Consider the following 14,851-nt stretch of genomic DNA (forward strand, 5'->3'; position numbering starts at 1 on the left):
TCTAGTCTTTTAATTTATAGTAATTAACTTAGCTAGTATAAGAATATTATTTTTAAATAGCTTTAGGGCTATATTAATTAGAAGTTAATTTTAAATTATATTATTAATAAAAACTTTACCTTTTAGTATAATTTTAAATATATAGTTAAATATTACTTTATTATCCTTAAATATATATAATAAGCCTATATAAATAGCTTTACTTATAAGTTTAATATACTTACTAGCAAGTTACTAATTAAACTTTATATTAAGTGTAATGGTTGCACAAGCCGTTAAACCACAGGGCAAAAGATCGGGCCATAATCGCTATGCATGCAATTATAGGTATGCTATAGCTGTCTTATAGAAGCCTTACAGCGCTATTATGGTAACCAATCCTAGCATTAAGCCCTTAATCCTTAGTTAGTATCTAAGCTTATTTTAAATATATAGTATCTATATTAATTTTAATTATAGTAATTTTTTCTATATTTTATAAAACTACCTTAAGAAGGATTTTCTTTTACTTATAACTTAAGTTAATAATAATATAACTATTAAATAGCTAGAGGTAGTTAAAAAGCTTTATAGGTTTTAAATTATAATATATTTTATATTATAGTAATATATTATACCTTAGTAATGTTTTCTTATTTTATAAAAATAAAAGTAAAGTTAAGGTAATTAATTTAATATTAATTCTTAAAGAGAATTATAGTTTTAATAAGGTATATAATACTTAAAATTAGAAAAAAGAGATTTATTTAAAATTAAGAATATATTAAATATAAATAAAATAAGGGATAAATTATAACTTTATAAGTAAAAACTACTTTACTTAGTTAATTATATATTTTAGGTTTAGGAGCTTAATAGGGGTTTAACTAATTAATATTTACTAATAAATATATTATAATTAGAGCATAATGTCCCTCTCGTCAAGCAGATCGGTAAGAGTTCTAAGCTCTCCAGATCTGTTTTGCAAGTCTTTGCTATCCCAGTAACAAACAGGGATTGCCGGAAGACGGCACAGCTTGATACAACGCGTGTTGCCACTTGCTCCCAACGTCAAGGTTCTCATTAAATTCGAGGGGCTCAGAACAACGTGACTCGAGCGGCCGTCGTTGCCGTCTACTCTGATCAAAATGGCCAGACCACGTTCAAAGAAGTATATTGCACGGGTTTAGAAGAGAGTTTGCGGGAACGCCAGCCGTCGACGGGAATGGATCTCAGTAGTGCGCCTTAGAAGATGGCACCTAATTGCAGGCTATGAAATCTGAAATATCTTTTATTTGATTATCTCTTATATAGAATTTTTTATATAAATATAAGATATATTCTTATTATTATGTACATTTACTTATGCCTTTTCTATATACAAACAATGCGCTACTGGGCAAAAATGTATATTTGCTTCCTCTAGACCCTTCGAGAGGACGATAAGGCGGCTTGTTCAATGTCGTGTTCGGATAACTGGCAGTATCTGAAACGTCGGGAGGTCTACCAATTATGCCCAGGGAGGTTATCATCGACGAATCAAATATCTGCATACCCTAGAAGTAGGGCTATAACCCTATTCAGTAAAGTCTTCCAGAGGAATTTAGAACCAAGTACAGTAGGCAAACAATCGCGGCTAGAGTCTCTGTCTAAAAGCTTATGAAAGCGATAGATATAGAGCTTAAAGCAGAGCTACAGCTGTCTATGACGATGTTCGAAGCTTATACCGGGACTATATCGTGTTAATTACTATTCCCAGATATAACCAATAGAAGTACAAAGTTCTACAAGACGATTCATTAAAACAAAGCCTCGCAAAACTCTAATGAATACAAAGCCCATAGAAGCAACATAATAACGCAAAGTAACTACTAATCACAAGTTTGCATTATAGTGGTCTTGGATTTAACTAATTCGAGCTACCCAGGACACATAGATATGTATGTATTACGAGAGGGGAAACTCTACGCAAGAAATAGTAATTGAAGGAGATGTCTTTAGTCACATTTCTTGTAATTGCTTGAGTGCTTAGGCGTTTTTAATGCTTCAAGTGTCTTGCAGACCTACCAGAAGCATGATAGATTCCCGACACTATTAGGGGCATTTCTTGATGTCCGTAATGTTTATCCCCGTCTCAAGTTACGCACTGCTTCATTTAACTTGCCAATAAGAAAACAATCTATTTATTAAGTACAGAAGAAACGAGTTTGTCAGCAGTATCTCGACTAAAGATGAGATACTTGTCAGGAGATAACATCTCCTTCTCGGACTGCGCATATGACGACATTCAGTCCAAGAGAACGGGGCAGAATTCCAGGCTCAAACCTCTTTCGCTATTTTGACATTAACAACAGCTTCAACATCATAGATAGAATAGATTGCTCTTCTCTCCTCAAAGGAATGTCTTAAGGACCCCGATCATCTTGAAGTCAAATCAAGACATTGGTGTGGTACCAAAGGCTTGTTTCATCGAATGAGTGTTTGATTTATCCTCTGTTCAGCAATAAGACTATTGACACAAGCAATGTACAGCGCCTGCTCTCCATCTTTGACTCTATAACAAACAAAACTAGCTTGTACAGTGGTCATGTAGTGATGATTTGGCCTGCAAACACGCTACGTGATTGTCAATCATCAGAATAAACAAGATCAAGGCAAACAGGCCAACTAGGCAGCAGTCTAGGTTAATTAGTAACTTACTCTGGAGCCCCACCTTGGTTATCTTATCTGCCTTGGGCTTTCCAGTTGGCGAGCCCGAGCTTCGTCTTCCTCATTCACAGTGCGTCACCCCCCATATTTGGAATCCCATAAACACTGCGTTTTTGTTTACGCTGTCGCTTCTTTTCCTTCTTTCTTTCTTTGGATGCCCTCATCGGAAACATCTTCCATTTTCCTTCCTTACTTTTTGGACTTTTTTTTGAGAGCGAAAGGTGAGCCGCCTGGCAAGCATCAACTCTCACCTGCTTGCGCGCTTGACCAGCGGAACTGATCTTACAATAGGTAGCTCAAGATATGCCCTCCTGCTTATCATCCGCCTAAACACCAGGCAGTCATCCGTATCTCACACTCGTCTACGGGCGGCAAGAAAACGTTGGACCTCGATCATAACGGACGAAGAGACTTGGGTAAATTATCACAAACTTAGGGCGCTCTTTGAAGAGTTTATTCTGACATCTTTTCTCGAGGTCGGCCGTTTTCGTGATCCCCGAGGCTCGTGCGGAAAGGATCAAAATGTCAACGAGGTATTTCGACACCGTTGTATCTAGGAGTGCATATGACACACTGCTTAAATCCGATCTATCGAACGGGGCACTCTCCATCGTCGACCTCCAAGCCTCTGGCAGCAGTTGAGGCCGCCGTCAGCTGTTCGCCTGCCAGGTCGTCGTCTCACCAACAGCACAGAAAGTACTCCCAGCATACAACAGATACACGGGGAATAGAAATGAACGTTTGGAAGAGACCCAGGAAATCAAGGATTTCCTTCGCGGACCTGACACGGCATTACTGCACCAGAGCACTCATTTCCTGATTCACGAGTACGGCGTCTCTCTAGGCGAGCTTTGGGCTGCGTTGGCAGCCGTCAAGCGCTACCCCCGTCCCCACACTTCAAGGAATGAAGGGACACCGGAAGCAAAAAGACCTCGACGGAATCCAGTTCGTGAAGGATACGTCAACTCAGCCGGCTTTCAAATCTCATCCAGCAATCCTGAAGACCACCCTAGTTCGCCAGCTCGCAGCGAAGGATCGGCTGGCTACACCGAACCAGAACCGACGAAAGAGCTCGCCGCCGAAGACAGCGCCGTGCTTCTGATCACACGCGTGTTGCGCCACTTGCTATACTACACACAGCCTCCCAAATCGTCACGAGTAGTTGAGTTCCGCCCTGAACGACGTCGCATGATCTCCCAAATCTCCGAATTGGAGAAACAGATCGTTGCCATTGACGATGGCGGGCTGAGCCTCAAAGTCGATGAGGGTCTGTCTACCGAGCCGGACGTTACGGTTGCACTGCTCGAGGCCAAGAGACGCCTTGTTGTTCATAAAGACAAGCCTAGGATCTCCGATGAGTGCTTGGCACAGATGACCTGCGAGGCTATCTTGGCCAGAGGTAGATCTGACTTGGAACAACTGAAGAATGAAAGGTATGCATCCTACCTCTTAATTTACCCGGCAGTGACTAACTAAATTAGAACACTCATCATAAATGCCACAAGCCACTATGTGTGCTTTTTGGAATTTCATGTCACAAGCACGTACATGGACGAGTTGGGAAATGGATCGTTACCGTCTCAGCCACTGAAGGTCACAGCAACCCAATGGTTTGATCTAAGTGATAGAGATGGGAGAAGCGGCGTTTTGGAAAACATTCGGGGCTTGGTAGGGATGGCCATGGACGATGTTGATGAGGGTGTTCCACAGTAGCGATTCTCTTACTCTCTGTATCCATCTGCATACAGTCGTTAAATGCCAGTTCTTTATGCAGTGCTGCTGCGCAGCAACCCAAGAGGTTTCAGAGAATAAACTAAATGCTTAGGTTCTTTACTTAACTTTAATGATCTTATGATAATAAAAGGAAACTCAACCAAGATCCTGGCCACCTATGTTACCAGTATCAAAGTATAAAAGCCTTGATACCACCGTAAAATCACTGGCCTTGTGCGCTATTTGAACCAAGACCTGTAACGGGAGTCTAGAAAGATAAGATAAGCGAGGCGGGGATGCTGCGAGTCGCTAACTGACAGGGGAAATTACAGTGGGCTTACAGGGGACTTGGGCCTGGGCGCCTGACCAATCAACACCTTCGGATCATCATGTGTCAGCGGAGACAAATAATTCCTTCCCCGCCCCCGCCAAACTCATGTCGCGTCATTCAGTTCAGTCGCGTGTGCCAAACAAAAACATCACAGCCAACAACAACATTCATTCCGCTCTCTTGCGATGCGCGCACGATGGACCAACAGACGCCGATAGCAAAGTCTCTGCATAGACTCTGCGTCGAGAACCCGCGTTTTCTTGTTCACCCTCTATTCTGGACTTCAGAGCACCTTCGAGTTCTGCACTGCCATTTCAATCACCTCGACTTTGCCCCTCTCCCTCCCTCGCTACCACCATCACCGCCGCTTTCGCCCAGCAGCGACGTCGAGCCAGATCTCTCAGAGATTGTCCAGCAGCTGCTAAACGCCCCAGGCCCCAGAACCAGGTTCACCTGTATTTACAAGTTGCTGCGTCATCATGGCTTGGTCAGCACCCGATGGCAGCCTCACTTCCTCTACAACAAGCAGAGAGCGCATTCACCAGACTGCAGAGTCTTTCAGTCAAGCGCAGTGCATAAACTCCAGCAGCGGCCGATGATTGGTACCTTTCAATACGAAGAACTCATAAAGCAGCGGGAACGAGCCCTCACACCCAAACGCCATCCCATTGCCGGCGCCGACAATCTTCCCGTGGAGAGACTTTACCAGCGCCGAATGCGCGACTTGACTCCTGCCCTGTGGTTTGAGGACCCGTACTTGGTCTGCATCCTACTATCTTTGGCTCAGCTTCAATGGCAGCATCGTCGGTGGACGCCAGAAACCCTCATCGTACGTCTGTCTACGTTCCCTTCTTACTAATTCCACTGACAATTAGTTCCCCAGGTCCGATTGCTAGTAACCAACGTTTCCGACACAACGCACGCGCACGTCTTCCAGGCCGACATCCCCTCGAAACTCCTCCACGCACTCGACCACCCGACCCACGACATGGACAATCTTGTCTGGCCGGCGATACAGCACGTCCAGGTCCCATTCGAACCGCATGCGAGCTTCTCGGAACGCGTTGCAGGACAATTGCTAGCTGGTCTCAAGCCTCGGGCTACGGAGGAGATGCCGCGGGGAGAGAAGCGCAAGCGTGATGAGCTGGATACCATGGGGAAGGCAAAGAGCGTCAAGACCCGGGACACCACCAACCAGCTTGCAGCGGTGCCTTTGGCCAACGGCTGATGATTCTGTCGCATCCAGCGCAACTGAGCTCAAGATGGAAGAGCTGGCGTTGGCGATACCTCAACCTAGCTGTTACGGTGCAGCAACTCCCCAACAACCAATACACCCGCTGGTGCAGCCTACGAACCATAGACCCAGCCCGATTGACACGGAGCCAGGGCGTTTCGAACGCACCAGAGCGACGAAACATGATCTGTATAAAGTAACAGTAAGTTCAGCGGCGCAGAGACCACGTATGTGTCGCAACTAACCCAGCGGTAGACATATGCAATGCATCCTTTCATAACACAATTCAGTCCGCATAGCTACATATTCTCATTCGCAACCAGGGTTCCGCCATCATATGCAATGCGCATAAGTGTAGGCTGTCGATAGAGACTGGGAACGGAGCGTCAATGTTTACAGTAGCATGTTTGATAGGGATTAGTTATTTGCATGCATATCATGCTATCACCAAATTGACATGAGATGATTATAAATCCACCAAGTCAACGCTGCATGATATCAACCAAAGGTGATTTATGTCCGATCCAGTCAAGGCCACGCGCGCATCGAGCTTATATTGCATAGCAACACTCGCAATCTCCGTCTCAGAGAAGCCACTGTCTCAAGTCAGGGCCAGGAGGTTATTGCCAGTGGGAACAAGCACCAGCCGTGACGTGTCTTCTCCCTCAACACAGTATCCTGGCGAAACCCGTGTCAGGCGTCGTCTGCCAGCCTCGAGATCACAGAGGACACCATTGAGCAGGGCGAGGATAGCGGCGTCTGAGTACATTACCCGCGGGTCTGTCAACCTCTGCCAATGGGACATGAGTCCTTCTTGGAGCTCCCCCATGGACAAGACTCAGGCGGTAATCTTGTGAGGTCATACTGGACTCAGTTGCATGGTTCCTCTGCGCCAGGTTCATCGTAGCGCTGGAAAGCTCGGTCGATCGTTTTCGCGACTTGTTCGACTTCATTGCTGTACTTGTATTGTACCAGTCAATTTGTTCAATGTAGTTTGTTTGTTCTCTGCAAAGTGCAACTTGAGTGGTGTCCCTTGGCTAAAACGACGGGGCAGAGTCCACGTGACGACGTGCCAACTTCGTGAAAGGCGCGGTTTGTTTTGTGTCCAACAAAGTCAATCAACGATAGCAGCCATGAGCCTAATGTCACTCAAAACCATAAGCCCAGTCATTCTGAAATAGCAATTAGCAAATTTGAACATAAATGTCAATGTTAGGAGTTCTGCATTAGTTGATGGGATCTGATACCAGCGAATATGTAAGTATCTCTACCTGGTTGATTCTATCACAGAACTCTCAAGCTTTGCCTCTAAAGAAAAAATTACCTTCCACTCACCTCCACCCTGTTCTCATCGAGTTTCCTCGCTTTTATGACCACTGACTTTGTTGTGAGCTGTGCACGGGCCACAAGAACAGTTGACTGTGATTGTACTGTGCGCAACTTAACCTAGAGCTGGGTAAAAGTCATTCAAGCTTCTATTCTCTCTTTCCTCTTTACATTTAGGTTCTTTTCCAGAGGTAAGTTAATAAAGCTCTAAATTGTTGACCTTGCCTATAGTTAACAAACCCAGGACCAAGATCAAGACTAAGCCGCGTCATCGCTGACCGGACTCTCTTTCTCTCACTGTTCGATTTGAGATTTTTGACCAAGTTCTCCTTCGTGTCCCCACAAACATCCATCGACTGCACAGAATTGTCCGTTGCTAACCCTACATGTTCAACTCCTACTACATTCTTTGGTTACTATAGACGAACGGTCGGCCTGTTTGTTCATTTGCGCTGCGTCAATCAAACCTAGCCCACCACTTGAATCTAGGCAATTCCAACCATTGTTTCCTTTGACTGGTTGTCCAAAACGATGGATTGAATACGTTGAAATACAAACCATTAAGGGAGGATATCGTGATTCCACGTTGCAACAAGCTTGTGAATGAATTACTGTATTCTGGCACTTAAGATTGAGTCATCATCTCGGTCAATCTTGACCGGCCTTATCCACGGCGTTTAACCGGAAGATAGATTTATTAGGTATAGATATGTTAATTCAGTTTAATATGACTTGGATACCCCGTTTCTCCTTTCATTCATTGCGTAATTTATGTAGGCAGGTTCATGCATTCCTTCTGCACAATAAAGAGCTCCCTATCTTTAACTGGCTGTTACTGTCATCAATATTCAAAGTACATACACACTCAGAAGACTGTGTAGCCAGTCAAGAAACCAGTAAATAAATTCTATCTATAGTGGCATTATACAACTGACGCTTGGTTACAGATTGTCGCCTCAACCGACCATTCCTTGGCCCCCCAACCCGTCTCTCGCCGCACCTCGATCGAATACTTATTAGGTGATAAGCAAAGCTGTCTAGCCTAGTATGAAAATGAAACACCTAGCCTCACCACTGATACAGAAGCATATAGTCAAACGAACCAACCTAGATGGATAACACGGCGCCGAAATACACACTCCGCGCCAAGACAAGCAACAGGGAGTGGATTAAACGCTCTAATTGATCCAACACCGCCGGGTTAATTGAACGCTTCCCAAGGATACCTTCTTATGACCCACTGCCATTCCATGAACCAATGAATTAGCCCTTCTATTGGGAAAAAGGCCAACGCCAAGGGCCCTTTGCGCGAAGATGGGAGCACGAATTGCAGGTCAACGACAAGAAGATGTAGACTAACGAGTGGATCACTTTAACCTAGCCTCTAGCCATCTAGACTCGATATAACTCAAGCTCAACTGATGAAATACTGTATGCTACTGCGAACACGGGACTAAACCCAGGGAATGTATACAAGCCTCCCCAACAGACTGGAGCAAGCTTTACGCACAGGCTGTTATTACTCCCTCGACTCCTTCGTCAGTAGAAGATCGACTACGCCTGTCTCCCAGCGCCATGCTCAGTCATTCTATTCGCATTTGTATATCTCCAACGCTTCTCACGACAGGGACGAAGAGATCAGTTGTTACAAGGATGCAGATCGCTTGACAACCAACGGACATGATAAGCAACGAATTGCTGATGAGAGTGCATATCAATCAAGTTGCTGTTGTTACCAACGTGTTCGCTTGGTTTCGAGGACTCGGGGTCAATGCTATTGATGGCTGAGCATCGAAACTAGTGCAGAAAGAAACACTGGGTCTATCCCGCCACTTGGTTTATCGGTGCCTTTGTTGACTAAGGATGCTTCTCTTTGACGTTTCCGTAATGTGAAGTCTTCGGGAGCACAATTTGTTGAAGCTTGGATCGCTGCAACCTGACCTTGTTATGTCTTTTCTCACAACTGGAGATCGGCAACCATATTCCAAATTGCTGGGCCAAGTCTTCATCCAAGCAAATTTGACGCAACGATTGACGGCTCAAGTCCGCAGAAATGGTGCACAGAATAGCTCAACCGCTGGGACGACCAGTCGACCAACCCCGCCTTTGCTCCTACTTCGCTCGACTGTCTGCTAGTCTCCAAGACGGATACAAAAGCGCACAGCGAGAACTCAATGCCTATGACGCTCTTTACCGAGTTGACCACTGCTACAAGGCAACAAGCTTGTTGATGCCGGCATGAAGCAATGTGGCTTGTAAAAGGCACTGCTGTCGTTAGCAATAAGTGTGACACTAGTCTCTTGGATCGTTTCCCTTCGATGGAGGTTTGCTTCCTGCCCTTGGTGGTATTGAGGGCTCTGACAATAGCCAACTCATCGGAATACCTACAACGATCTTACCGTTGCTCACAAACAGCAGAGCCAAAAGGCAAGCTTGGTTCCGAGCGCAGACTTGATGTCCAGACATCAAGACTCAGCAGTTGGAGGCAGGAAATCGCCCTCCAGCTCCATAGCCGCATTGTTGGTGTCCCCGGGCCTATTCTCAATGCCCGACTTGGACGATAAATCCTCCCTTGACCTTGTAGACTAAGCCTTTGATTAGATAGCATAGGTACGAATGAACTGTGCCGCTCGATGTCAAAGGTACAGATCTCCCAGTGTCACCATCCTGAATTATCATTGAGGTGTTTATGGATGCCGAAGTCGAAGGAGGCTGAGAACTCAGTGAAGTCCTATCTGAGAAGGAGAAAACTTTCAAGGCAGACTAAGACAAATTGACCTTTGTCAAGGAGATTGCCCAGTGTGAAAAGGGGAGTGACAAGCTGGTAAAAAGAGAGATCGACAAGACCAATGTCGAAGCCGAAACAAGATCTAGTAAAACATATAAAACGATTGAGACTGTGGAGGGGAAATAGAGAAATGGATAAAGGGTGCCAAGCTTGGAGCGCATAAGGTTAATTGCGTCTGAGAAGGGTTACTGAAATAGTCCGAGGCACTGATAACTAGGTTATCATGCAGCTAGAAAGAGGCTATAAGCATGCTTATCATTCAAGGGGCTCGGTTTAACTCAAGTACTTACCTATTCGGTCACCGATGAACATTTCCAAGCTCATAACAATCAAGAAAGTCCCTCTCTACAGCATCATTAGCATGGTAGGCGACGACATTACCGTGCGTGAAATCTGGAGAAGAACCGAGTCAGTATTAAAGAAGATTGAATAAAGGGAGTTCGCTATAGGACTATTAGCGGTTTGAGGTAAGGGCGATGCGGTATAGGCGGAGGCGGCTGTCTACTGTTTTGAAGGGGAAGTAAGACTAGGCGAAGGTTAGCTTAATGCTAAAGCCACTGCAATTATGGATATCAATATAATGAAACGAGGATAGTGCGGAGGCTCTAGGGTAAGCCATATTAATGAAAGGGGTTATGTAGGCAGAAGAAGGGTTAAACAGTCAAGCCGTAATGTTTTACTGAGATAAGATTTTAATATAAACTATAGTAACCTAATTATAGTATAAACTATAATAAGCTGGTTGCAGTATAGACTACAGTAAAATAGTGTAAACTAATCTCAGTATATCATGTCTTTCTGTTATGGTGATATACACGGTCCCAGCTGGAAGAGACATAATCCAGCCCCCCCTCCAACTACAACAGAAGAGGGAGAAAACTCATCCAAAGCCCACTATCAAGACAAAAGGATCTCTGTAAGCCTCACCAACCAAGATCTTGGCGATGGTACGGATACTCAAGATCATGATCAAACAAGCAAGGATGTGATCTTCCAAGGAGGCCCATCAGCTCAGCGCTAAATATCTCTGGCACAGCATGGGAAACAACTGTTTGCCACTCTAAGTGGGACTCATCGGAATTCCGAACTAAGCTGGAGAATGAGCTGCGTGGCAATGGACCTCCGGCTGTTACCAACGCCAAAGATGGGAGCCAGCATTTGGTGAGACTGAAACAGGCTCTTTCGTTTTAGTTGGACTTTTTCACTTGAGCTGGTAATTTGGCGCTGCTCACCCAACAGTACAAAGTCTGACCGCTGCTTGGCACATGAATCGGAAGATGGCTATTCAGCAACGTTGGGCTGGCTTGAGAAATGTGATAATATGCAAATGCCCGGTTTCTGAGTTTATTTCGCTCCTTGTCATACTACATCATCTTAGACATTTAGTGCAAAATATTTAATATGTGCAATACAAATCGTAATTTGGATGCATAACTTCAACTTCACTACTGAGGTGTACATGCTAAGTTCTGTGTGGTGATTATAAGCTCTCAGCCACAGGTCTCAACTGCAAATAACACATGCATCATCTACACCGTAATGTACCCCGCTGCAGACGGCACAGGCCGCTTGCGGGGAGGCTATGACATGCTGGGTAGATACTCTATCGATCCAGGCACATTTCCCTCACAAGCAAGGTCCAGAAGGGCCGGTCACCAGCGCAGATCGGGCTAGACATGCTTGTCCATCTGAATCGGGTCAGGGATCACGTATGCACAGATAGCTACCAGGGTCATGTCGTCTCTGTCGACCCAACCCTCTTCTGAGCCCTGAATCCCGGCCCATGGGTAGTGACATGAGTAACATTAAATCTCGCCCTTCACGTTGGTGACTTATGTCTAAGCGTTGACCCTCTATTCTTGGCGTCTGCCAGCTCGGCACGCCACAGATTAGCTGTTTGTAGATTAGAACGCACAAGCTCCCTCCCAGAGCTAAGACATTGTTGTTTCAATCATGCAATCCATATCCATGCAGGCGAAAGAGAGACATCTCCCAAGCGTTAAACTCTACATGAAAAAACTTCTAGTCAGGATCGGTCAAGCAGGAACACGGATTTCAGGCTCTTCTGTTTGTCTAGGCTTTGGAAATTACTGTGAGGGCTTGTTCCAGGCGACATCAGTTTTGTCAGCGAGAACTACTGGGACCAATAGAGTGGATGGAAGATTCCGGGGGGAGGATTTCGGCTTGCTGCATCGCTTACGAGCTAACCAGAAAGTTTTGGCACGTTACTGCCATGTTTTCTTCGCATGTTTGCTCACATCCACGTTCTTTCCTGGCATATCAATTCTAAAAATGGTGCGCTGGCACCATGGTGGTCAAAGAGAGGAGCAACCTGATATAGTGGCATTGAGCCAGGACTACCAACGTTGGTCTCTTGATTAAGACTAGTAGTTCCGTTCCCTCATAATCTGCCACTAACTCTCTCTGTTACTTCTTGATCTCCTTGCACATTCAACTTCATTCATATTCAACTTTAACTTTCTTTACATTCATCTTTTGTATTTATCTTCCTTCACATCCATCTCACCATGTCTCAAGCACAGAACCAGGTCATGATCTTTCCTCAATTTAGACTCCTGGCCCCAGAGATCCAAGCCAAGATATGGCAGTAGACTCTCCCGGGCCCGGGTGTCCATACCATCATAGAGTACAACCGCATGCCCGATAAAGGGGCAGAGAATTATTATGTAAAGATCCAATGCCCGCCAGTTCCCATCGCATTCCAGGTATGCACCCAATCGCGCTACGTGGCGTCCCTCTTTATGAAGAGGTTTTAATAAATAGTAATATAGCTATTTAATAGCTCTTAATATTAAAAGAGTATAATTATATTAAATATAAATATCTTAGAATATTCTAAGATAATATTATATACTATTAAAAAAAAGTAAAATATAAAATAATAAAAGTTTAATAAAAACAAGGTATATAATATACTTAAATAAGTAAGAAATATACTTAGTATTAAATTATTTAAGATAAAAGTAATATTATAAAATATAATATTATAAAAGAGATAATTATTATAAGTTAGGCCTAATTAAAAAAAGAAAATATTATATAACTCTGAAAAAAAAGACTTAAAAAATAATATAAAATATAATTTAATATAACTTAAAAGGCTATATTAAGTATAATACTTTACTTTTTAAGATTTACTTAATAGTTATTAAGTAGCTATATAAATATAAATAAAGGTAGTTAAAAGAAGTTAGGCTAGGTAAGAAGATAAAAAAGTAATATATAAGTAATTATTACTTAATTAACTTAAGTAAAGCTTTAATTATAAGGTAAACTACTACTACTAATAACTTAATAATATATTAATAGAAATATTATAATAGCTTATTAATATTATAATAATAAATCTAAATAATATATTATTTAGCTAAAAAGGTAGAAAGGTATTAATAATTAAATATTACTTAATAAAGTACTATTACTTAAGCTTTTACTAGAGGTTATATTATATTAAATATAAGAAGATATCTTTATACTAGGCGATTTAATTTATAAATAAGTAATAAAGCTTATTATATAATATTAATAAAGAGCTTTAAAAAAACATATTTACTAAAAGTTAAGATAGTAAGTTTTATAATATTAAAAATATAAATACTAATAATAAGAAATAAAATAAAAATAATAATTAATAGAAATATATATATAAACTTATTATTATACTTTTATATAATATTAGGTATTAAGTAATTTATACTAGGCTATATAAAGCTATACTTATATATAGATATATTAGTTAATTTATTATAATAGGCCTACTTATTCTTTTTAAAGGTTATATTTAAAAGTTAGTTATAGAATTAAAGTAAGGTTAGAGTAAAGGTAATACTTATATTTAGAAAGTATTATATAATATATATTAATAGTTATATTATTATAAATATAAGTATTAGGTAAATAATATATAAAAAAGGGTATTATAAAAAAATAAGAGGGTAGCTATTAATATAATAGGCAGATATTAGAGAGGCGCTATTTTTTATAAGTAAAGAGCTTAATATTAAAAAACTTACTTATGTACTTTATAATTAAGTTATAAAGACATATAAAATACTAAACTAGTTATTTAAGGAATTATATTAAAAAGTTAATTAAATAATTAATATAAGACGGATAATTAATAATATAATATAACTTTAAGTAAGTTAATTATTTATAAGTAATCTAAAGAATAATTAATTAAAGCCTAGGCTAGTAAAAGTAATATAATTAATAAAAGTATTAATATAAGATAAAATATAAATTAGTAAAAATAATAAAATAATAAAATATAGCTTTATAAGTTATATTTATTTTAAAAGATATTAATTATACTTATATATATATAAGGCAGGCTCCTAGGTAGGAAATTAAAAATAATAATATTATAATACTATAACTTATAATAGCTAATTTAAAATATATTTATATTAAATAAGCAAGTTATATTTATTATAAACTAAAATAAAATAATAGCAATTTATAATAATAGCTAAAAGGTAATATACCTTTTATTTAATTTAATTAAGTAAAGAATTATAATATATATATTATAATTAATCTTAATAAAAAAACTATTAAAACAGAAGTATTAGGTTATTAAATTATATAATAATTAGCTAAACTATATACTAAGATATTAACTTATTTCTTTTTTTTTTTTTTTTTTTTTTTTTTCATACTGGCACAAGCGCTGGGTTCGCCGGCATAGGCTGCATTCAGGGAGAACTTTATCGCAGCATCGCTTCTGCTTTTTGCAGGCTTTGCAAGC

At 41.2% G+C, this 14,851-nt stretch overlaps 3 protein-coding genes across 3 annotated transcripts; all 3 read left to right on the plus strand.

The window, feature by feature from the left end:
- Positions 1-3,210: 3,210 nt before the first annotated feature.
- BKA55DRAFT_743943 (uncharacterized protein) lies at positions 3,211-4,613 on the plus strand (the record flags this gene model as incomplete). Its single annotated transcript, XM_046201574.1, has 3 exons — positions 3,211-3,325; positions 3,386-4,121; positions 4,170-4,613. The coding sequence occupies 3 exons, from the start codon at positions 3,211-3,213 to the stop codon at positions 4,399-4,401; spliced, it is 1,083 nt and encodes a 360-aa protein (XP_046042063.1). The 3' UTR covers positions 4,402-4,613.
- Positions 4,614-4,866: 253 nt separating this feature from the next.
- Positions 4,867-5,638, plus strand: BKA55DRAFT_584958 (uncharacterized protein). Its single transcript, XM_046194399.1, has one exon. It carries the CDS (start codon positions 4,929-4,931, stop codon positions 5,589-5,591), a length of 663 nt encoding a protein of 220 aa, XP_046042064.1. The 5' UTR covers positions 4,867-4,928; the 3' UTR covers positions 5,592-5,638.
- Positions 5,639-10,870: 5,232 nt separating this feature from the next.
- BKA55DRAFT_546242 (uncharacterized protein) lies at positions 10,871-11,846 on the plus strand (the record flags this gene model as incomplete). The annotated part of the gene is made up of 3 exons (XM_046190894.1): positions 10,871-11,027; positions 11,117-11,241; positions 11,679-11,846. The coding sequence occupies 3 exons, from the start codon at positions 10,871-10,873 to the stop codon at positions 11,844-11,846; spliced, it is 450 nt and encodes a 149-aa protein (XP_046042065.1).
- Positions 11,847-14,851: the final 3,005 nt, after the last annotated feature.

The sequence above is a fragment of the Fusarium redolens genome (genome assembly GCF_020744475.1).
Source record: "Fusarium redolens strain MPI-CAGE-AT-0023 chromosome Unknown BKA55scaffold_28, whole genome shotgun sequence".
NCBI lineage: Eukaryota > Fungi > Ascomycota > Sordariomycetes > Hypocreales > Nectriaceae > Fusarium > Fusarium redolens.

What these genes read in the sequence shown, in the direction of transcription:
- BKA55DRAFT_584958 (XM_046194399.1), top strand. Translation starts at nt 4,929, where the DNA reads ATGGACCAACAGACGCCGATAGCAAAGTCTCTGCATAGACTCTGCGTC.